Genomic DNA, 24,460 nt, shown 5'->3' on the forward strand with positions numbered 1-24,460 from the left:
AGCCTTCATGTTAATAATTTTAGCAGCTTGGTTAAAATGACTCCATTTTATATATTCCCTATCTTCACTCCTTTCTTATTATCTTACATTTCTGGAGATCAGAAGTCTAAAATGAGTCTGCTAGGCTAGGATCAAGGTGTCGGCAGGGCTGCATTTCTTCTGGAGGCTCTACATAAGAATGTTTACTTGCCTGTTCCAGCTTCTCGAAGTCAGTAATGGTGAGCCGAGTCTCATATCACTCCAATTTCTTCAGTAGTCATATTTCCTTTTGCTCTCTTCTCTTCTCTTCACTTTTTGAGTACCCTAATGATTACATTGAGTCCATTCAGGAACTCTGCCCATCTGCAAAGTCCCTTTGCTTGTAATGTAACATATTTACAGATTCCAGGAATTAGGATGTGGGCTTCTTTGAACAGGGGGATATTATTCTGCCTACCACAGTAACTAATTCTGTTTAAAAGGTACTGTGGGCCTAAAACACACACACACACAAAAAAGCCCAACCAACCAAACAAACCCACAGCTATGTGTGGGATAGGATCCATGGGCTATTGTTCTTTCCAGCATGATGTCTACGAATGCAGGCTCTGAGGTCCGACTGCTTGTGGTTATCATGGGCTCAGCCACTTACTAGCCTAAACTGTTATTCACTTAAGTAGAATAAAACTAGTAATGCTGCCTGCCTTATAGGATTGTTATGAAAATATGATAATGCATATAAAACACTTAGCACAGTGCATGCCATATATTTAAGTGCTCAATAAATGTTAGCTATTATTCATTTTTGGAGACCCTACCTAAGGTAAAATTAGGTTAAGATTCCTAATTAGAAAAAATTTAAAAATCCCACTGCATTATTCTGAAACAATTCCCTTTACCTAATTTTACAGTAGGCAGTAAATTCCTTTGGCTATAGAAGTCCTCAGATGTGTGTTTACTGCTCCATCTTTTCCCAAGACTGCATTTGAAAACAGTATGTGTCTCTGGACCATCAAGCACATAATAGGTAAGAGTTTCATGTTTTCTCATTTCCTTAAGCAAGTGCCTTGGTCTGGGAGGGCCTCAGGGTGCAGCCACAAGTGGTTCCACTACAGGCTGGATAACATGATTAGCATCTTCCCATTCAGGTTCTAGTTGCACATTCTTGCCAAGCACCAGGGAGGACTGAGAGTTGTAAGAAGCTAATCCAGGAACACGAAGCACCTCTGTGCAAATCTAAGACAGGCATTCAGGCACCGAGCAGAAATGCCTGCCCCGTGTGCACTGATGCTTTAAACCACCAGTATGATCTATAAGGAAATTAGCATTATTAAACCCCTGCAGACTCAGACACACCGAGATAAAGTGTCTTTGCCATTGCTAATTAAATCTAAAAACATTTTTCACACAAGCTACCTACCATTGTAGAAAATACCATTGTTTTATAAAGCATATTTTAACTTTTTTCTGACTCTATTTATATATCTGTAAGCCTCTTTTTGATTTTCATCAAAAGTAACTTGTGTATGGGTTTTTAAATATCTTTATTCACAAATCAGTATAAAATTGGTCAGTTTGAATGTCATATATATGATAAAATAGACTATGAAAAGTATATTTACTATGAAAAGTATATTTACAATGAAACCATTATTTTATATAACTGAATCCTCTGATACGCTATTTCCTGCAAAAGTAACTTAATGGACCCAAGCCTACTCTCTGAAGGTACCAATTTTATGATTCTCCTAGGAAGTTTTGAGTTGGGTATAGTTTCTTAGTGATCTAAATGTGACCTAAAGCTCAAGAGAAAAATTCCTGAAAGCCATCAATTGAAACCAGACCTCTCTAGGATTGAGGAGAGACAGGTGTGAGAAAAAGGACATCTTGTCACTTCTTAAAGGTCCATAACCGTTATGCTTTGCAGGGTATGGGGGAGAGGGAGCACACAGTGGAAGAGGAAAGAATCATTCCCAACAATTATATTGAACATTTCTAAACTGTGATTATTAAGGGTTCATGTCTAAAACAAGTTTTTAGACAGAAACTAGCTAGCTAGCCATGAAGTGAAATGTGTATGCAATATAGTCAGGGAGATGCAATGCTTACAAAACCACATACATCTTATTTATCTTTAATTTTAAAATAATTCATTCTCTTTTGGGGTATGCAAGTGAGCAATGGAGAAAGTGGTGCATCTGCAATACCTGAAATTAAAAAAAGAAAAAGAAGAGAAAATGAAAATAATCACGGGGCAAAGATCGGAGTCACTTTAAAAATGAGTAAGATTAGAGTGTGGATCATGGACCCCCATTAAGTGCAGAAGCAGAATATGCAAAATAGACCAGACTGGCCATGAGAAAGTTCAGAGGTAATTAGTCAGCAAAGAGAGGTTTGAATGTAGTATGTTGTTAATTCTTCTAGCTTGCAAACTAAACTGAATACTTACCTGCTGGTGCTAAGAATTTCAATGCTTCCAGAAGATTCGGGCTAGAGAATTTTACTAGGCATCGGAGGGGTTCTTTTCTTTCTGCCAAAATGCCCCCATTTAAGTCACTTTTGAATTTCGTTTCAAGCTGTCAACAAATATATTTATAAATGACTATTAAATACATCGGCTGGAATGGCAAAATATAACAAAATCAGATTACTCATTTCATTAATCATTATCATCAAGAAATATAGGGGTTAATGAGTGGGGAAAGCATGAATTTGCTAATTGCAAACGTAGAGGGCAACCAGCACATCAAACAACAGCACACACGAAACGCCAAGCATGCACAGTGCCCGACACACCGGAGACCTTGGATGTCAGTTCCGCCCACGGGTGCCCTTTTTTGCATTCTTAATGGAAAATTAGCACTATCTTTTGTAACCTGTTATTTCAATATAAAAATGTCCTGTCTTTTGAATCACTACTATGATTTGTTTTTTACTTCTGATTATGTAAGATTTCAAAAACATACAAAAGTAAGGAACACAGTATAATGAGTCTCATGTGAATATCACCCAGATGCAACAATTATCAACTCATGGTCAGTGTTTTTCATTTATTACCCTATCCCACCTCCCATTTCCTACAGCCCACCGCCAGTGGATTATTCTGAAGCATATCCAGGGACACCATAGTATTCCATCTGTAAATATTTCAGTGTATATCTAAAAAACAACTAAAAAGGGCTTTTTTTCACCATAACATTACCACACATAAAAAAATTAATATCATCAAATATCCAATATTGCTTCTTCAATAGGAACTTGGTTCTTAGAATCTAATTTCAAATTTTTTTTAACTTAAACTTATCCTTCACATTTAGAGGCAGCATGCTGAAATATCTGGAGGGTGAGGAGTGTCTGCAACAAATTCAAATGGTTCAGAATAAAGAAAGAAAAAAGAAGAAAGCAGTTGTGGCAAGGTGTTAACAATTGGTAAATCGAAGCAAAAGGGACATGGATATTCAGTTTTCTGAAGGTTTGACATTTTTCAAAATAGGAAGGTTAGGGAAAAATTAGTAGCAGGTATGTATCAATGTGCACCTTGACTTATAGAAGACAGCCATTCTAAGAAGTGTGTAAAGGGAAGTTTTGCAGATTCAATCTTACATATACTCCCTCAGTGGGTCTCTAACTTTAGCGTGTAAAATTAGCTAGAGGGCTTGTAAAACCAGATGGCTGGGTCCCACCTCCAGAATTCCTGACCCAGTAGGACTAAAGTGGGGCTAAGAATCTGCATTTCTTATCTATTCCCAGGTGATGCTGGTACCGTTGGTCCAGGGAACACACTTTGAGAACCAGTGTCCCATAGTATGAACTGTTTAAAGGAACTAGATCAAAACCTGCCATTCAGGGAACCAAACTTAAAAGGTGTCAATCAGCTATTTCCACTAAAAAAGATCAAACCAAGTAAGCATTAGGCCTATATGAGCAGATCAATGACAGATTTCAAGTGTGGCCTGTAGCTGTAGGGGCACTAAGCAGGAAGAATTTTATTGTAAGAGGGTTTAGGGGGAGGAGAGTGCGGTATGAGCATGGGTATTAGATTAGGGTGATCATGATATAACCTTGAATTCTTGTGTGGTGGCAATGGCTTGTCCCCCACACTGGCCTTCCTGGTGGGCAGTGCACATTTCTGGAATGAGCCAGGTTTATACTAACTAGGCTACTGTTTTTTTCTCCAAGTGATACCAACTGGGCTATATAATGACTTATTTATCCACTCTTATTGAACAAGTCTTCATGAGCACCTACTACATTGTATTGTTCTAGGTGTGGATGAGCTAGAAAGGTAGAGGCTACAATTTTTCCCCCTTAAAAATACAGATCACAGCCAGTTATACATAACTGAATTAATATGAAAGATGAAATGAAAAGGCAAATTCAAAATTTCCAAAGGTCTTCTTTACTAATAGAGGAACTTATAAATATGATAGAGAAGTCTGTTTTAACGCATACATTTATTACACAAAATTAAAGTGACAAATGACTAAGAAACAGTTTCTTAGAACTATTTTACATTTAAAGGTTTTGTTCTTTAAAAAAATATTGATAACTGTAGATAGTTTACAGGAAGATCCTACCTTATATTGTGCAAATTCTAGTCTTGGTTGAGGATAGTCTCCAAAAATTTCTTGAGTCACTCTTTGGACTCTGTCTTTTTCTATTCTGTTTTCATGAATGATTCTTGAATCCACTATAGATGGAAGATTTCAAATAAAACAGCTGTTAGGAACATATTTCATTCTTAAAGTATCCTCCTTTTATTCCTAATCTTTCAAATTGCTTGTATAATTTAAAGATAATGTTTATTATTTCTTCTTGTGATTGTAATAATTTCTTATTGTAGAAAAATCAGAAAGTACATGCTGATAAAAAAGAAAAAAAACCCATAATTCTACTACACAGAAATAAGAATTGTTCATATTTTAATCTATTCCTGCTTAGCCCTTTTGTCAGAGAATAAAAAGAGGCATATTTTTAAAACTTGGATTATAAAATATACACAATTTTCTATCTTGCCTTTTTTACTTAACATGAAATTAATAGCAGTTCCTATGCCTCTGTAAAGTCATAAAAATGTTTAGTTCAGAATGGCTGTACCATTTCATTTTATTAATGGCAAAGCATTGCTATGATAAGAAAATTTTCATTTTTGTTTTAATTTTTAAAAATACGTTTTTATTGATTTTTTAGAGAGAGAGGGAGAGAGAAACATTGCTTGGCGGCCTCATGCATGCCTCCTACTGGAGATCAAGCCACAACCTGGGCATGTGCCCTAACTGGAAATCGAACCGGGACCTCTCAGTCCATGGGATGACTCTCAATCCACTGAGCCACATCAGCTAGGAGGAAATTTTTCATTTTTAAAAGTATACTTCCAATTTGTTTTTTAAATCCTCACCAAGGATATATTTTTTTGTTGATTTTTAGAGAAAGAGGAAGGGAGAGAGAGAGAGAACCATGGATGTGAGAGAGAAACATTGATCAGTTGCCTCCTGTATGTGCCCCGACCAGGGATTGAATCCACAATCTAGGTATGTGCCCTGACTGGGAATTGAACCTACAACCATTTGGTTGTACCGACATTGCAACCAACTGAACCACCCAGCCAGGGCAAAATTTCAGTTTTAATTTTAAAACACACATACTATTTATATCCAGCCCAAAGCTTCTTTCTTGTAGAGGTGTAGTAGCGTTATGACTTTCAAAAGTCTAGGGGAAAAAAAAGAAAAAAGTGAATGTTTTCCTGGTTTTAACACCTTGAAGTACCGCTATTAATTGGTTTTAGTACATGAAATATATCAAATTTTATCTTAATTTTCCCAACAAGAAGAGATTTGAGGCCCTCTGCAGGCTGAGCCAAGCACTTCTCCTAGAGTAGGGTACTGGCAGAGACTGCTGGGGCCAGCAACATGGCTGTTTTGCCTGAGGAGCTCTGTACTTTGTTATTATAAAAGTGGATATGGAAGAAATAGGTGGTGAGTGCAAAAGCTATAGAAATCAATGCTGCCCTGGCCAGTTTTGCTCAGCGGTTAGAGCGTCTGCCTGCGGTCCGGAGAGACCCGGGTTCGGTTCCCGCTAAGGGCATGTACCTCGGTTGCAGTTTGTCCCCGGCCCTGGTTGGTCGTGCGGGTGGCAGCCACTCGATGTGTCCCTTTCACATCGATGTTTCCCTCTCTCTCTCTTCCTCTCTCTCCCTCCCACTCTGTCTGTACAAAAAAAAAAGAAATCAATGCAGAATTTGCAATGTGATGTTTCAGCTTTATGCTGTGTCTTTATAACTCACTGGGATTCCTTTTGGAAAAATAATTTGCCCTACTGAAAGTCTAAGTTTCTCAAATCCCTACTCTGACCTTCCCCCACTAAAGTTGATATCAATTTGATGGGAGGATGGTGGGAAAGAGGGAAGGGGGCTGCTATGGGAGAAAAGTCATTATCTTAATTTTAGATGTTTTTCCTTAAAGAGTGGCTTGCAGAGAGCCATCACTTCTTTCTACTTAGAAGAGATGTAATACATAAGTACAGAGTGGGACAAAAATAGGTTTACAACACAGAGCTTATTCTTTTTTTTTTAGTTTTTTTATCCTCACCAGAGGACATTTTTTGCATTTATCTTCAGATAGAGTGGGAGGGAGAGAGAGAGAAACATCTATGTGAGAGAGGCACAGCGACTGGTTGCCACCCACATGACCCCATCCGGGGCTGGGGACAAACTGCAACTGAGGTACATGCCCTTAGCGGGAACCGAACTCTCTGGTCTACAGGCCAACACTGTAACTGATGAGTCAAACCAGCCAGGGCCAGAGCTTATTTTCTCTCTCTCTTTTTTTTTTGGTTAATCTTTACCCAAGTCTATTTTTCCATTGATTTTTAGATAAAATGGAAGGGAGGGACGGAGGAAGAGAGAAACAACCATGTGAGAGAGACACATTGATTGGTTGCCTCCCGCATGACCCCGACTGAGGCTGGGCTTGCACCTGCAAATCAGGTATGTGCCCCTGTATGGGAATCAAACCTGCGACCCTTCTGTCTGTGGGCTGACGCTCTAACCACTGAACCATACTCGCCAGGGCTTTTTCCATGGATTTTTAGGGAGGGGAAGGGAGAGAGAAGTGTGGGGGTGGTGGTGGTGGTGGTGAGAGAAACATCGATGTGAGAGAGATATCTATTGCTTGCCTTCCACATGTGCCCAAGTGGACCGGGGATCAAACCTGCAATCCAGGTACATGCCCTTGACCAGGAATGAAACCCATGACTCTTGGGTGAGGGGGCCGATGTTTTAACCATTGAGTCACATTGGCCAAGGCCAGAGTTTATTCTTTTATAATTAATTAATTATTATGTTATTTTCTTTAACTGTAAACCTACTTTTGCCCCACCTTGTGTAATACATCTAAGAGCTCAAAGATATACACAGAGCATTACTGACCCTCCTACAGGAGTCTGAACATACTAGTACACAGATGCCATACAGAGGAGCAAATAACCCTGAGCCTGTAAGGCCAGATCTGTTCTTTTTGTTTTTTTTTTATCCTCACCTGAGGACATTTTTCCATTTTTTGTTCAGATAGAGTGGGAAGGAGAGAGAAAGAGAGAGAGAGAGAGAGAGAGAGAGAGAGAGAGAGATATTGAGATTGGCGTGAAAGGGACACATCGAGTGGTTGCCACCTGCACATCCCAACCAGGGTCGGGGACAAACTGCAACCGAGGTATGTGCCCTTAGCATGAACCGAACCCGGGTCTCTCTGGACTGCAGGCTGATGCTCTAACAGCTGAGCCAAACTGGCCAGGGCCAGATCTGTTCTTAACATTAAAGGGAAACAACACATTTAAATAATTTTAACAACTAAATAAATTGTGGACTTAATAAATTAATGCTTTTTCCTTTACTTCTTTTATTGGTTAACTCTTACCTGAGGATATTTTCCCATTGATTTCTAGACAGAGTGGGAAGGAGGGATGGAGTGAGAGAGAATCATCGATGTGAAAGAGACACATTGATTGGCTGCCTCCAGCTGACCCTGACCAGGGCCAGGGATTGAACCTGCAACCTAGGTACATGCCCTTGATCAGGAATCAAGCCTGCGACCCTTTGGTCCGTGGGATGAAGCTCTAATTGCTGAGCTGAACTGGCTGGGGTATTTTCCTTTACTTCTAACCCCTGTAGTATCACCTGCTTCACTGATGGGACAAAAAATTAATTCTAGTTCTCTTTTGCATAATAGAAGAGAGAAGTAGAATTAATATTTTTGTAATTAGCTTGAAAAAGCAGTGTTAAGTTATTCTAAAGAGAAAATAAATTCTAATTAGAACAGCTGATCTGGAAACTGGGATCGATATCATAGACTCCAATGACAATGAGCAGTATAAAACACAAGACAATTATAAGCAGATTATAGTGAGGCAATATTTTGTTTCCTTTCATGTTAACTAACTGAAAGCTTTCTCTACTTCAGTAATACTGAAGTGTGAGGACTTTCCTACCTGCTCAGTGGCTTCTAACTCATGTGTAAAGAGAAGAGAGACTTAACTTTAAAGAGAGTCACTGATTGGCTCACCTGATTATACTGTTTAAAAACAATAGCCTTAAGAGAGTCCAGATATCGGCTTCTGAAGTCCATTTTCACAATCCGATGGTATTTGCTAGCAATTGTCAGTGCCTTGAAGTGAAAATTAGCAAGAATATTAGGATTTATGAGTCTATTCCTGTATTTATAATACTTGTCAAAGTAAAATTAGGAGTTGCAGTAAGTGAAAAGTTTCCACTTAAAAGTGAAAAGAAATTAAGAAAAATAATCTCATGTACTGTAATTCAGCTTAAAAAATAAAAATAAAAAAGGCTAATGGCATTAAAATTCTCATAAATGCAAAATCTTTTTACCATTTTAAGAAATGTGATCCTATTTAAAGTTATGAGTTACAATAAATTAAATTCAGACTTAGGAATAAACAATGGATATTCAAATGTTACCATTTTAGAATACCAGCCATCTAATACTACAATGATACTGCCACACAAAAATGCAAATATGTATGCTTTAGGACAAATATTGAAGAAAAAAGTACATATAAGTGTAGTTTATAAAAGCTTCCCATTTTCTGGGGAAATAAGTTAGAAGGCTAAAACTAGAACCCTGGAACTAGATACGTTTGCCTTAAGATACACAATGGAAGTAAACATTAGCTTTTGGGGTAATGTTTAAACTAGCTGTGGCAGGGTGGACTCACCTGGCTGTAAATGGATGAATGACTGCTCTGTATTATGGAGGGAAGAGATCCCCAACATAAAGAAGCAGAGTTAAGTATTAAAGGGAAGTGGAAGCAAGCAGCAGTAGAAATTCTGCCATTTCAGTAAGCAGCCAAGGAATTTGAATGACAAGCAAGTCTGCCCACCGGGATCCTGTATCTCTTAGATCCACACCTCGGAGTGCACACTCCACTCAGCATTAGATATGATGGAGCCAGGATGGTGGGGCTGCTCACCTATAACCAGCTGAAGTGGTAATTCTGGTACCAAGTGAGGTGCCATTGTAATCGTGAATAAACAGAGCGTGGAAGCAGCAGCAGTCGATAGGCCTGTGTAGGGAGGGCTTATTCTGGGGAAAGATGCTAGTAAGTCAGAGCTATAACAAGTAGCAGGCTCTGAACAGAGGCTCCTTCTCTGAAAATAATGTTCATTAATAGGCAAATTATGCAGTCACAAAAAAGCAGTGGTGTATATCATATGGAACCACATGGAAATGTTAAGCAAATGACAGATGCTGTGTACTACTCTGGTTTTTATAATAAAACATGTTCTGGAAGGAAATAACAAAATTGTTAATAGTAGTTATCTTGGCAACTGAGATTGGGAAAAAGGGTAGGAAGTTTTACAACACTGTTGATCGTTAGAGACTTCTGTGTTGCATTTTTACACTGAACGCACATTCCTTTTAGATTAAAAGAAAATAATGAAGAGCACCGAACCAATGCTTATGCTGCTTTCCCATTTGCAGAAAAACCACACTTCCTCATTTTAGGAAATCAGGAATGACATGTGGCATTTTACATACAGTGCTTACACCTACATAGACCCCTGAGATAGGATAGTATAATATTACAGCTGTAGTAACTGGTCCATACCTGACCCAGAAGGGGAATGCTGCTCCTCAGCCGGGAGGAAGAAATGAAGGCATATGGAGTCTGGGAATAATACACCACGTACGTAGGTTTGTACTGGTTTGGCTTTTTATACTGTGTTCCCCAGGCAATTCGAATCCATACTGCATTCTCCTCAGCATCTCTGAAGGTGACTGATACCTTATTAAAAAAAAAAAATATTTCACAGTACTACTCCCACTTGGCTGTTGTGAGGATTCCATGAGGTAACTTCTCAAAGACCCAAGCACTGTACCTGACATTTAGAGTTCAACAGACATTACCTATTACTGTTTTTACTATTATTATTTTGTATGTACCATTTCACGATTTCCAACCAGGTCAACACAGAAATTCCTGAAGGCACACGCCACCAATCTGCTGTTGGAAAGTAAAGGTCATTGACTTGCTTCGAATCAGCAGGCCTGGCTGGATTCCAGTCCCCATTCTGCATGGAAAGGACCTTACGCACATTACTGAATCAGGACAAAGCGAGATGACATGATGAACATGGACCGAATGACTCCCAGGTCTGTCCAACTTTCACGCTGTCGTCTTAATTAACAAGCATGTGCTTTCTCAACACTTAACTAGGCACTGAGCACTGTGCTTGTCACCAGGGAACCTAGGAAAACAGAAGACAAGGTATGTCTCTTTCCACCAATGGAGTTCACAGACTAGTTGCAGAGACCATCCTCCATGCAACTAACTCTAATGTAGGGCAACAGCTGGGCCAGGACTCAGCGAACTGTAGCCCAGAGCCAAATCTAGCCCTCCTCTTGTTTTTGAAAAAAATAAAATAAAATAAATCAAAAAAATAAAATCAAGTTTCCTAATTAAAATCTTGTGGCACCAATAACATGTGCTTTCTAGGGGTGAAGGATTTCACTGTAATTTTCCACAGTCTCTTCTTTTCATTAGTGTTTTGGGAATCTTTGAGAACATAGTTTGTGGTGGTTTTGTAGGCACATATATGCTTTGCAAAATCTTTTGGAAGAAAAAAAAAAAAAAGTAAAAACCTACAATCAGGGTATTGGGCTTGTCCTGAAAACTCCCTTCATTTGTAAGAGTATATGAAGTAAGGCAGCCTTACAAATTATATACTTGTTTTAAAATGGAGCCCTTTTAGATTAGAGCATAGACCTAGTGTGCACTATGAAATTTAATAGTGCCCTGGCTGGTGTGGCTCAGTTGGTTGAGCATCAGGACATATGCCCAGGTTTTGGGCTCGATTCCCAGTAGGAATGCAGGAGGCAGCTGATCAATGTTTCTTTCTCACATTGATGTTCCTCTCTTTCTCACTCTCCCTTTCTCTCCCTCTTTTTTAAATAATATATACATATATTTTTATCCTCACCCGAGCACATTTTTCCATTTTAGTTCAGATAGAGTGGGAGGGAGAGGAAGACAGAGAGAGAGAGAGAGAGAGAGAAACATCAACGTGAGAGGAACACATCAAGTGGCCACCTCTGGCTGGGGATGAATCACAACTAAGGTACTTGTCCTTGACCAGAATCGAACCAGCGACTCATTGGTCCATGGGCTGACGCTCTAACTGCTCAGCCAAACCAGCTGGGCTCTCCTTCTCTAAAATCAATAAAAACATAAGTGAAAAAATTAATTCTTTAAAAAAGATTAATAGTAACATTTCTATGTAGTAATAGGCTTAAAAATATACTAATCCTAATGCTTTTGTGCATTTCTGAGATGCTAAAAATTACTCTAAAGGAAAGTTATGTGAGAATATAGGAATTCTACTTGGTTTCCATTTCAGAGACCTTTCTAAACTTTTAAATATGGTTATCAGTTGGTCTGGAATTCAGTAGCCTACTCTTAGATTATTAGCTTCCTCTTGATTCAGCTTTGCCTTGTAGCTTAGACCCTGCAAAGGAGGAACCTGAGACAGGTGTACTTGGTTGGCCCATGTTTTTTTTTTCCTCCGCCTTATACCTTTCTCCAGTAAAGCAGGTTGTAACATGGTTGCTGGCATTAAGGTCATTGCTTTGATTCTGCCCACTCCTTATTGGGCTGATTTTCCAAATTCCCTTGGTGCACCAGACAAGGAACCCTCCCCAGGCCCAGGTGTGGAGGATGCAGAGCTATCTGACCTTCCCTGAGTAAGCAGCACAGCAAATGGCCCCAACAGGGGACCAATACTGCTCTGAATGGAAGATAGGGTCTTATTCTGAAGAGCCAATTTTTGTGTCACAGTACCAAAGCAAAAACACCTGTAAAATCAAGATTGAATAAAGTATTTGGAGGGCACACTTTAACTAGAAGGAGAAAACTGGTAGCACTCAACATATCAGGTAGTCTCTCTAGCCCAGAATGAGAATATAAGTGAGGACTCATGGAGGGGCTCAAAGAGGCCCGTGACCTCTGTGAATCAGATGCAGAGTCAGGTGTATATGTCTAAGTGTATACTTTTCTGGAAACAGGAGCTATATCACTTAACAGGATTTTCATAAGGGTCTACAATCCAAAAAAGGTTCAAAAGATCAATGGGCTAAGAGAAAAGGATGTCCACAGAGTCAGTATAATCCTGACCCAGATGGATTCCAGGTGTTCCATCTCACATTCCTATAGTAAGATACTCAGACACCTGAAGAGGTGGGGCCCAAACAGAGACTTTTATTATTTTCCAAAGAAACTCTCAATAGACATCATCCTACAATAGCTGGGATAAAGCATTTTTCACAAATGACAGCTCAGATTAATAGTGCTCAAGCTTAACTAGGTGACTCATCCCACCAAGATTCTTCAGTGGTTTGGCTGACCTGGGACTGTACCCTATAAACTGCCAGTTACTGGCTACCACCCACAATCTTCTAAACATACTATAAAAAGTTTAGTGTGCAAGTCAAATGAAGCTTACAACACATAGAATCATTATATATTTAACACAGACTATCCTTATCATACATGATACACAGGCATTAACAGAGTAAATGGGCTTTTTCAATTGAAACATTTTTCTGTCTGTCTCTTTTTAATTTTCCAAGAACTTTGTATTCTGAATAGTTTTACCTCTCTCTCGCACACACTCTCTCTCTCAAAGGCTTCGGACTGGATCCCTGAACCACAGGCTCACCCATCACTCCCCAGTTAGGTTTTCTGTGCCTTCTCACACCAGCTTCTCTACTCTATTGATTCAAGGGCGTGAGTTCTTAACTTGAAGTCCACAGTTAGAATTCAGGGCATCTAAGAACTTGGTGCTGGGGGTGGGGGGAATTACATCTTTATTTGCACTAATTTCAACTGAAATGTATCATCTCCTTCAATTGTAAAGGTAGGCCATAAACCAGAAGAATTTTGTTGTTCATAGAAATCCCAAATATTTCTTTTTGTCACATTACAGTTGTTGCAGATGCCCCCAAAATATCCTTTACACCCATTACTTTGAACCTAGTTGTTTGTAAACCCATCATGGATATTTGTGTTAATAAAGAAGCACATGCATTACTGTAATCACAATTTAGTATTTTAATACCTTAGTAACTGTATGTTAATGTAACTGGTTTCCCTTGTAATTCCATGTATTTTATTTTATAACATTTTTAAAAAACACTCTTCCAAGAAGTGGTCCATAAGCTTCACTAATGGCCAGAGGGGGGTCCTTGGCGCAAAAAGGGTTAAGATGCCTATTCTAGAGCAGCAGGTGAGTCACTGTAATCCTGAGTACAGGAGAGGCTACTCGGCATGACATCACCACCATCAGCCTTTGGGAAAGTGGGGTTATCCAGTCGCTGGTTAAGTTACGAGGAAAGTGAAACCGAGCCCTGGCCGGTTTGGCTCAGCGGTTAGAGCATCGGCCTGCGGTCCGGAGAGACCCGGGTTCGGTTCCTGCTAAGGGCATGTACTTCGGTTGCAGTTTGTCCCCGGCCCTGGTTGGTCGTGTGGTGGCAGCCACTCGATGTGTCCCTTTCACGTCGATGTTTCTCTCTCTCTGTCTCTTCCTCTCTCTCCCTCCCACTCTATCTGTACAAAAAATGGAAAAATGTCCTCAGGTGAGGATAAAAAGAAAGAAAGTGAAGCCGAGCTGGGAGTCCTCGGTCAATTGAGAAGAGGGGTTAGGACATGTCGCCCAGCTCAGAGCGGGGGAACTATGGACAGAGAAGATACAGGAGCTTTACCTGCACATCACTATCTTTTAAAATGTACATTGTGCCCAGCACTTCAGTCTCTAGCTGGCCTTTCAAACAGGACAGATATGTCCCATAATAAAGCTCCTTTGTTCCCTCAGCCTCTCCTGCTGGTCTGCCTGAAATTCATTCAGGAAGCCAAAGCTTCTGGAATATGGCAGTGATAAAAAGAGAAGAAATCTAACAACTGAAACACACGGGCATTCAAGTAGGAGGAAATATGAGCGTTTCAGAAGCTTTTCTCCTTCAATAGTGGGGGCAGGAGGCATGGGGTTCAGAGAACAAAAGTTCCTGGTGCCTGTAAGAGGCACTGAGTGAGGGGAGGGCACTGGAAAGGAAGGGGGCAGATAAACTGAACTGGAGCCGAGACGCTCCCTAGGAGGCTTCTTGTTGGCCAGTCATGTTCAGCTTCTTACAAAGGCTGGTTCCAGAAGGGTCCAGACCATAAATCCACAACATTTTTGCAGAGCTGGCCAGGGACTCTGCGTTTGCCACACCCAGATGGGACTCTCACCTCTGAAAAGTTTATAGTTTCATGGTAAGAATAATTTTCAAACAATGTAATAAAAAATAACTTAGGAGCCATGGCCGGTTTGGCTCAGCGGTTGGAGCGTCGGCCTGCGGATGAGAGCGTCCTGGGTTTGGTTCCCGCTAGGTGCATGTACCAAAAAAAAAATAAATAACTTAGGAGGTAGAAAAAAGTACTTATTCATAAAAGAGGGGAAAAAAGGAGAGACATAACTTCTCTTGTCTCACAATTATGCTTGAATTAATTTATAAATTAAATGGACCCCCACTCAAAATGCTGAAGATTTTGTTTCATAAATCTGATAAAATGACTTAAAGGTTCCTTTTGAAAAATGATCAGGATGTTTTTTATGAAGAAGAGTAATTAAGGATAAGAGCAGGGTGGACTTGCCTTAATGGTTATTAAAATATTTTAAAAACTACAGCAATGAGTCCAGCCGGTGTGGCTCAGTGGTTGAGCATCGACCCATGCCCCAAGAGGTCGCCGGTTCAATTCCCAGTCAGGACACATGCCCAGGTTGTGGGCCTGATCCTCAATGCGGGGCATGCAGGAGGCGGCCAGTCGATGTTCTCTCTCATCGATGTTTCTATCTCTTTCTCCCTCTCACTTCCCCTCTCTCTCTCAAATCAATAAAGAAAAAAAAATTAAAAACAAAAAAAAAACTACATCAATGAAAGGAATGGTGGAGTTTGCAAAGAACATGCCCAATTCATTTATTGCCCAGCATTTGTTCAGCCCTTGCTGTGTCGGTGGGGAGCAGAGTGGTCAGAGTTCTGCTCTCAGGGAGCCTACAGGCTGGGAGGAAAACAGAGAGTTAAACCAGAAAATTGTTGCAGTTAGGTAAGATCAACATTTTAGTTCCTCAGTAGTCACATTTCAAGGGCTCAGTAGCCACAAGAGGCTATTAGCTAGTGTACTGGTCAGTGCCGATATAGAACATTTCCGTCATCACAGAGTTCTGTTGGATGGGTCTGCTCTGAAGAAGCATTTGTCCTTGAATTGAGAGGTGAGGGGAAAGGCAAGTTTTCATAATAAAAAGTTTGTCTTTGTTAAGGACTGAAATAGTATGGAATATTACCAATCAAAATTCTTCCAGAAAAAAAAAAAGTAGCAAATTTTAAGTGCACAGATGCCATGAAATTGAATTTTATGGAAATTCAGAAAGATTTTATTCTTACATTTTTTAATGCTCTCTGAAGAATTTTCTTAAATGAAGTTTTGAATTGTTTCATATCAAAAAGGTCAATGTCTTCACCTGTCAAAGTAAAAAGAAAAATCAAGAAAAATTAAGGGAGCTACTATGTCTTCAATAAATACATTTGCAAAGACCCCAAGGTGAGCAATTTGTGTAACCTCAGAGAGCAATAATGATCAAAGCACACAAATGCTGCTGGTACTTTGACAGCATTGCCAAATATATATTTCATTTCTCCATAAATGAGTAATAATCACCTCATTTTGAAAGGAAAGAGATTTAAGAGGGACATACTGCTATTCATTTTTAAATAGCCAAAGTATCGAATATAAATGTTCACTTTAAAAAAGAAAATGTTACCTGGTTCTTTAGTCATCTGAAAAACATCCCAAACTTTCTGGTGCCGATGAAATTGAGTATCTGAGAGAGGGAGGAACTTTATATTATATTATTAGAACTTTTAAGTAATGTGCTTATGAATACATATGTTTAACAACGTGAAGGTGGAGAAAATAACAGTAATTTACAAATTAGGTTATTCATTTTATTTCAAATATAAATTTTACATGGATTAAATTTACTCCAAATAAAATACATCATAAAGAATTACTCAATCTAGCCCTGGCCAGTTTGGCTCAGCGGTTAGAGCGTCGACCTGCGGTCCCGAGAGGTCCGGGTTTGGTTCCCGCTAAGGGCGCGTACCTCGGTTGCAGTTTGTCCCCGGCCCTGGTTGGTCGTGCGGGTGGCAGCCACTCGATGTGTCCCTTTCACATCGATGTTTCTCTCTCTCTCTCTCTCTCTCTCTCTCTCTGTTCCTGTCTCTCCCTCCCACTCTACCAGAACAAAAAAGGAAAAATGTCCTCGGGTGAGGATAAAAAAAAAAGAATTAATCTAGTAGAACTTTAGCATTTACTCTTAAGTCAGATAATTTATTCTACTTCCACACAAGATGCCACATTTACTGAGCATGCCAGAGATAACGTGCTCCCCATAACTGGCGTGTGCACTGGCTGGCTGTTCCTTTGGAGCATTCTCCTCCTAGCTTGTTGCACACTTCATTCCCGCACCTCATCTAGTCTCTACTAAAATGCTACCTACGCAGTGGCCTACCCTGATCACCCTACCCAAACTGACCCTGCATTTGCTCTGCTTTAGATTCCTTCAGAGCAGTTACCACTACCTGACATCACATCATGTATGGTCGTTTGTGTACTGCTTGTCTCCCCAACTAGAATCCCGTGGAACACAGAACTTTGTCTTGTATTCCCAGTGTCTAGACACTGGCTGGCATGAAACAAGCACTCTTTATATATTTAATGAGTGAATGAATGGATGTATGATATAGAAGACACCCTTCAGGGGTTACAAACTTAAGAGTGTCTTGGAGTAAAAATGGACCTAGAAGTTATGAAGGCCAATCCCACCACATTACCATCAAGGCTTTACTCTGTCCCTGCAAGACCTCTGTCTGCACTCTGTGTCTTTGCACCTAGGACCAAGGTGCTCTGCACCCCATGAAAAGGGGCTGTTGGCTCCAACACACACGGGTACCAACTTACTGTGCTTTTTGTACTTTCCTGTCCTTCCTACAATTTAGTATCTTTTTTTCCTTTATTTGGTGCCTTGGTGTCCCCATCTCCCCTTCTCACCCTATTTATGGCAATGGCCTGACAATTCTCGATTCCCTAAGTTTTGTCTAAAACAGGTGTAATCTGGCACAATGTGATGCCTGCCTGCCAAGAGACGGCATTCGAAGGGTTTTCGTTTTCTGGTATTTTCTTCTTGGTTTTGTGTTTCAGAGTTAAGATGTCCTGCTAACTGATCTCTGAATAAGGTTGTTAATAATAATAATAGAAATTAAAATTTTTTGTTGTTAACGATTCCATTAATCATTCAAAAGTTCATGATAAGTGGTAAGGACTTAAATACACATGAAGACATTTCCTCAAAAAGAAGACATTTTAGACTAATCCATGATCTTTGTGACACACTTGGTCCACCTCTAGTGTTCCCTGTCTTGGCAAGGGGCTCCACTTTCTTTCTTGTTGCACCTACAGACCCTGGAGCCATGTGTGCTCCTCCCACTTAGTCCCCCTAGACCGCACCATGTGCAAAGTCCAGTCAGTTTTAATCCTTGCATTCCTTACAAAATACACCGTTATAAAAACAAATTTCCAGAAATGTATTTTCAATTCTGTTAATAATAATAATACAAAGCCTAACAGATATCTACTATGTGCTTATTATATGCCAGTTACTGTGCTAAGAGCCTTTCAAACATTGTCTCATTTAACCCTCAAAATGATCCTGTGCTATATTATTATATTATTATTACATTAACAGGTGCTATTATTATTTCCATGTTACTTAGAAGTCTGAGGCCTAGAAAGGCAATGTGACTTGGCAAAGGACACAGGACCAGTAATGGATGGAGGTAGTATTTTATATACCAGATCAACTTGAATCTAGAATCTGAGCCCTTGCATATAAAACTGCCTCTCCGATGAAACTGGATTGGTTAAATGTAAATACAAATCACCAGAACTTACAAATGATGTCTAGAAGGGCAGCGTCACTGACACTTGCATTCTTCTCCTGAAAGAGAAGGTGAAATATTCAGTAAACATGGTTATATTTAGGTTTGATTCTGCCCCACATTTTAGAATTGCTTAGAACAGACTAAGTGCACCCTCTCAATAGCTTACTGACAACCTGTTTCCGATCTATGCTCTCCTATTAGGGGAGAAATACGCCTTCTGATTCATGTTTAGTACAGGTACTCATAACTGTTCTCCCCCAATCTACTCCTCCTTTATCACTTTTAATTTTTTGTTTTGTCCTTCTGGACTTCCTCTACAATGTGGTTTCTTTTTTAAAAAAAAATTTTTTCTTTTTCTTTATTGATTTTAGAGAGAGAGAGAGAGAGAGAAACATCGATGGGCCACCTCCTGCATGCCCCCCACTGGGGATTGGGCCCACAACCTGGGCATGTGCCCTGAATGGGAATCGAACCAGCAAACTCTTGGTGCATGGGTCAACGCTCAACCACTGAGCCACACTAGCCAGGCACAACATGGTTTCTTAACTAAGCACTACTGACATTTTCAGTCAGATAATTCTATGTTGTGGAGAGTTGTCATGGGATGTTAAGGGGCATTCCTGGCCTCTGTCCACTGGAAACCAGTAGCACTCTACTCTCACAGTTTTAACAAGCAAAATGTCTCCAGACATTGTGTCCTATGGAAAACAAAATCATCGCAGCTGAGAACTACTGTTCTATACATATATATTTATATGTATGCATACATATAATTTCTTTCAATGTGTACACAAAGATCTAGTTTATTCTTTTTAATGGCTGAAGAATATTTGTTATGTGGCGTATCATTAGCTGATTTATATATAGTTTGCAACTTTTTTGTGTTTTAAACATGATAGTTAACATCTTTACTTATAGCTACATATATAAATGTTTATCAATTATATTTATATGTCTTTGTTTTTATGATTTTATCCACATATATTTCCAGAAGTAGAATTACTGGGTCATAAAGTATATTTATTTAAAAGTGACTAAGGAAAGGGTATACCGGAATATGGGAATTCTTTGTACTAGCAACTTTTCTGAAAGTCCAAAATCATTTTAAAACAAAAAACAAATAAGCAAATAAATACATGTGAAAGAGTATCTCTTTCTGCACAACTTGACCAACACATTTGAGTATTATTATCTTTTCATCTTTGACAATCTGATAAGTAAAAAAAAGAATACTGCTTATTACTTTAGCTTGTATTGATTATATTTTTTCTCCCCATGGTATTTACTTTTTTTTTTAGTGATTTGCAGCAGTTTTGGTAAGTTGAAAAGCCAATGAAAAATTAGTGTCTTCTCCACTATCGTTGTGCATAGCTTTATCACTTCACAGCTTAGCAGCTGCCTTAGATCTCTTTTGGACTAAGGAAAGTAGAGAAAGAAAAAAGCCTAAAAGGGTAGCATGATGTTCAAGGTTAATCATTTTGAACACTGTTACCTCACAAAGTAGAACCAAGTCATGAACAAGCGATTCCTTTCTCTTCCGGAAGTTTATGCTCTGTAGTTGATTTTCAGATAAAAAATCCCAGGCTTTTAGAGTTGTCATCATTTCAGTCATGGGGATTTTCAAGATGGTCCTCTTGATAAACTCGGCAACAATTTCATCCATTTCTTTGGCACTTTAATAAAACAAAAACAGCACAACAAATATTAACCAAGTATAAGAGTTTAACTTAACAGTGAATATTTTTTCAGCTTCCTATTTTTAGCCAGGATTTTGATTTGTAGGTCAAACACCCAAATGTTCATTCTGCCTTTACTCAGGTAATCTGCAAAGTGTTTCAACAAGAAGATTTAATTATTTTTTTCCCTTAAGCTATATATTTACATGTGTTTTAGAATTTTAAAAAATTAGTGTTCTCTCTCCTTTCTTGGCTAGAGTATTTTGAACTTTTGATGGCAATGATATGGAAATCATTCATTCATTTACTGATTCATGTAACAAATTACTGAGCACTTCTGTAAGCCAGACCTTTTCTACGCACTGAGGATAAATATATCTTTAACCAAAAAGACAAAAATCCCTGCCAGTATGGAGTGTACTTTCTAACTGGGAGAGACAAGCAACAGGAAAATCACAAGATGTATTAAAAGTGGTAAGTGCTGCCTGGCCGGAGTGGCTCAGCTGGTTGAGCTTCATCCTGTGCATGGAAAGGTTGCTGGTTTGATTCCCAGTCAAGGCACATACCGAGGTTGTGGGTTTGATCACTGGTCGGGGCATATGCTTGCAAGGCAACTGATCGATGTTTCTCTCATATTGATGTTTCTCTCTCTCTCTCTCTCTTCCTTCCTCTCTCTAAGCAAGGAGTAAAGAAAAAAAAGCGGTAAATGCTGCAGAGAAAATGGAGCAGTGTTAGGAAACTAGTACTAGTGAAAATGGAGCAGGCTGAGAGTGAGGTAGAGAGTCGGTCCCAGAGAAGGTGACCTCTGAGCCAATCCTGGGAGGAAAGTGAGCCATAAGGCTAGCTATTGGAATAGCTTTCCAGGCAGAGGGAACAGCAAGTGCAAAACAGCACTGGGGCCTTCAAGGAAGAAGAAAGTCTCCAGGGAGGCCAGAGAGAGGAGCACAGAGGAGAAGGCGAGTTCAGAGATCATGCAGGGCCCTGGAGGCCACCGCAAGGATCATGGCCTTTACTCTGACAGAAAGTGGCTACTGGAAGGTTTTGAGAAGAGGCAACTGTACTGAGAATGTAGTCTAGGAGGAAGGGAAGAAGCAGGTGGCCAGCTAGGAGGCTGCCTCAATAATGTAGATTAGAGATGATTATGGACCAAAGTGGAGGAAGTGGGAAGAGGTCAGATTCTGGATACACTGTTAAGACAGAGTCCACATGATTTCCTGATGAATTACATGCAGGGTGGAAGAGAAAGGAATCAAAGATGATACCACGGTAACTGAAAGAATGGAACAGCTATTACCTGAGATGGGGAAGACTAGTGGGGGCAGTGAGGGGGCAAAGGAAAGCTAAAGAATTCTGTCTTGAACATGCAAATTTTAAGATTAACTGTTAGACTCTAAGTGGAAAAACTAAATAAACAGCTGGATTTATGAGCTTACAAGACACAGTAAGAGCTGGAGATGGAGAGGATTGCAGCCTTTTTCTACTTTAATGCATTGCCAATTAACATAGAGCTATTCCCTCACTTTTCCTGCCCCATGCCTGAAGGTGAGATTCTTCAACTGTCCAAAAGGTCTCGAGCCCCAAATCTGGTGTAGCTCTCTCAGCAACAGATAGGGTAATGATCTTCCGGGATATAGCTTAGTGGCTCTCTCAAAGCTGTGGCATAGGGAAGGAGGGACTCTTTATTACTTTTTTTCAGGGCAGAAGCTATAGGCCAAGGGTGACAGCTGATCTCAACTCTGTTACCTCATTTGGGGACACTAATGGGCATCTCTCTCTCTCTCAAAATACGGAACATAAAGAGGCAAACAAGCATAATTTCTAAACAAAGATTATGCAGGATATCTTCAGACTTTAAATTCCCTTAACAGCTTATCTTTTAGGAAACAGCATACAGACCTTGGTGTTTAAGACAAGAAGCAAAGTCAGTCTGTCAATCATATCTGCTGCCACCACAACTACAGGATTTCCAAAGACAAACAGAGTATCCCCTTACAAGAATCTTGCCTGTAATTTATTTCTACCATTTAAGTGTTTGTTGAACATTGCATAGAATGTATTACCACTGACCACTTCCAGAAAGATATGGATGTTGACTGTGTTTTAAGGATACTGAAGCCCTGGCTGGTGTGGCTCAGCAGTTAAAGCGTCGGCCCACACACCAAAGGGTGGCAGGTTCAATTCCCAGTCAAGGGCACATACCTAGGTTGCAGATTCGATCCCTGGTCCTGGTCAGGGTGCATGTGGGAGGCAACCAATCAATGTGTCTCATATCTATGTTTCTTTCTCTTTCCCTCTCCACTTCCCTCCCTTCCACTGTCTCTAAAAAGCAACAGGAAAAAAATGTTCTTGGGTGAGGATTAACAACAACAACAAAGAGATACTGAAAACAGTTAAAACAAAGACATAGAGGAACTATTATGAGTTGTTTAGAAAGAGAAAAATAACTGAGTTAAGAACATGAGAATAAGAGTTAGTCTTATGAAAATTCAGCCTAATTTGTTTCCTTGTCTAGATACAGGAGCAAACCGCCTTAACATGAAGACTAAAATCCTTGCCATGGTCTACAAGGCCCTGCCTTGTCTGATATCTTGCCTTTGTCCCCATCATCTACTGCAATCTCTTTGCTTTCTGAGCTCCAGTGACACTGGCCTTTTAGTTCCATTAATACAAAATAACCCCTCCAGCAAGGTCCCTTGTATCTGCAATTACCTCTGCCTAGAAGATTCTTCCTGCACATACACAGGCAACTCTTGCAATTCAGGTCTCAGGATGGTTTCTCAGGGAGACTTATTCTGACCACCCCACCTAAAGTTATTTTCCCACTTTCCACTGCTTGTCTTAACAGAACTATCTGAAATTATCTTGCTTATTGCTTAACCATCTTTTATTGAGCTCCATTAGAGTAGGAACTATATGTCTGTTTTATTCACGGCTATATCCCTAGATGACATATACTTGTGGAATGAAGTATTACTTTCCCTAAGCAGTGTGCCTGACGAGAGAAACAACCTGGGAAGAATGAGGGTCCAGCAGTCAGTGAAACATCAAAAACAGAGGAGGGGGTGGGCTTGTTAAAATGCAGATTCCTGGGTCTTATTTAAACTGGGGGTGCGGAAGGGTCAACCAAGGAGGTCTTGTGATTGTGCATTTTAGAGTGTCTCAGAACGCAACCGAGGTACATGCCCTTAGCCTGAATCGAACCCGCCACTCTGGTCCGCCGGCGGACGCTCTAACCCTGCGCCAAAATGGTCAGGGCAGAAAGTACTAATTTTGGGTCAAGGATGCAGAATGCCATTCTAAAGAATTCTGGTAGAAAGAGCGCACTCAGCCTCACCGACAAAGCTGGAAAACCCTTGAGTAAACTCTGATTCCCTGTGCTGATCTAATTTCTTATTTCCTAGCATTTAGAGGCTCAGCGCCTGGTTTACAGAAGGTGCTCACGATGTATCTGTTGAATGAACACATGACAAAAATAGCCCTTTTAAGTAACTTTCCTATAGAACTACACCGCTGAGGAGCTGCAGCAGGAGCATAAGAAGTAACGCGAGAGGCTGCATGGACGAAAAAGGACGGAAACGCAGTTTAAATCAAAACACGCAACCAGGAGCAAAGCAGCGAGCCAGGGCTGGGATGGCGGAGTGCCCCTCGCGTGACAATTCGGGCCGCTCAGCACCGACACAAGCTTCCCTAGGTCCCCGCCCCAACTCGGGCGGAAGTGAGGTCACCACCACGCATCACTGCTCCCTCCAGGCCCCAACCGTAGTCCTTGCCACTCCGCATCCAGCCGAGACCAAGCGCCAATCCCGCACTTTGGAACGCGCGGCCGTCGCGACAAAGTCGCCCCCGAGGCTTGGGATGTGGGCTCTCCAAGGCTCCCGCCACCCTCCGAGGCCCGATTCCACGCTTTTAGGGGCTCTCTTACCGTGCACATCGCCAGTGGCCTCACTCCTCAGCAGCTGTTCCCGCCCGCCGCTCCTTCAAAGCCGCCAATTGCCGTTCCCGCTGCCCTTGAGCCCCGCCCACCGGGGAGACCCAAATTTTGGACTGTACCCCCCAGTGCAGGGGCCGCGTGGGAGAAGCGGCAGAAGTGAAACTCGGCGAGCCTCCACGTCACTCTGTTCAGCAGCGAATATTGTTTAAATACAGTTAATGTCAGCCACGACATCTGACTTCTTGCTTCAGCTTGCTCTCTAGGCTTTGCCGTTCCTCCGTGGACTCGCTCCCCCTCTAGCTCCTGAGAAATGGGCTCGTCCAGGCCGGATGGCG

The 24,460-nt window shown here is 40.6% G+C and overlaps 1 protein-coding gene across 2 annotated transcripts in view; it reads right to left on the reverse strand.

Moving 5' to 3' along the window:
• Positions 1-24,188, reverse strand: part of CENPN (centromere protein N) — a 28,683-nt gene extending 4,495 nt beyond the window's left edge. The window contains exons 1-12 of one of the 2 annotated variants that reach the window (XM_036275046.1): positions 24,117-24,188; positions 20,011-20,191; positions 18,529-18,574; positions 16,340-16,399; positions 15,963-16,039; positions 10,099-10,275; positions 8,535-8,636; positions 5,625-5,688; positions 4,557-4,669; positions 2,429-2,555; positions 2,101-2,186; positions 253-303 (exon numbers count right to left, since the gene is read on the reverse strand). In XM_036275046.1, coding sequence (XP_036130939.1) covers positions 2,104-2,186; positions 2,429-2,555; positions 4,557-4,669; positions 5,625-5,688; positions 8,535-8,636; positions 10,099-10,275; positions 15,963-16,039; positions 16,340-16,399; positions 18,529-18,574; positions 20,011-20,181 — 1,020 coding nt within the window. In that variant the 5' untranslated portion in view covers positions 20,182-20,191; positions 24,117-24,188 and the 3' untranslated portion in view covers positions 253-303; positions 2,101-2,103. Of the gene's footprint in view, positions 1-190; positions 304-2,100; positions 2,187-2,428; positions 2,556-4,556; positions 4,670-5,624; positions 5,689-8,534; positions 8,637-10,098; positions 10,276-15,962; positions 16,040-16,339; positions 16,400-18,528; positions 18,575-20,010; positions 20,192-24,116 lie in introns of those variants that run through there. The other variant, XR_004961133.1, reaches the window with a different exon arrangement.
• Between the last annotated feature and the right edge of the window lie 272 nt (positions 24,189-24,460).

This window comes from Molossus molossus, unplaced genomic scaffold, assembly GCF_014108415.1.
Source record: "Molossus molossus isolate mMolMol1 unplaced genomic scaffold, mMolMol1.p scaffold_m16_p_21, whole genome shotgun sequence".
Taxonomy (NCBI): Eukaryota; Metazoa; Chordata; class Mammalia; order Chiroptera; family Molossidae; genus Molossus; species Molossus molossus.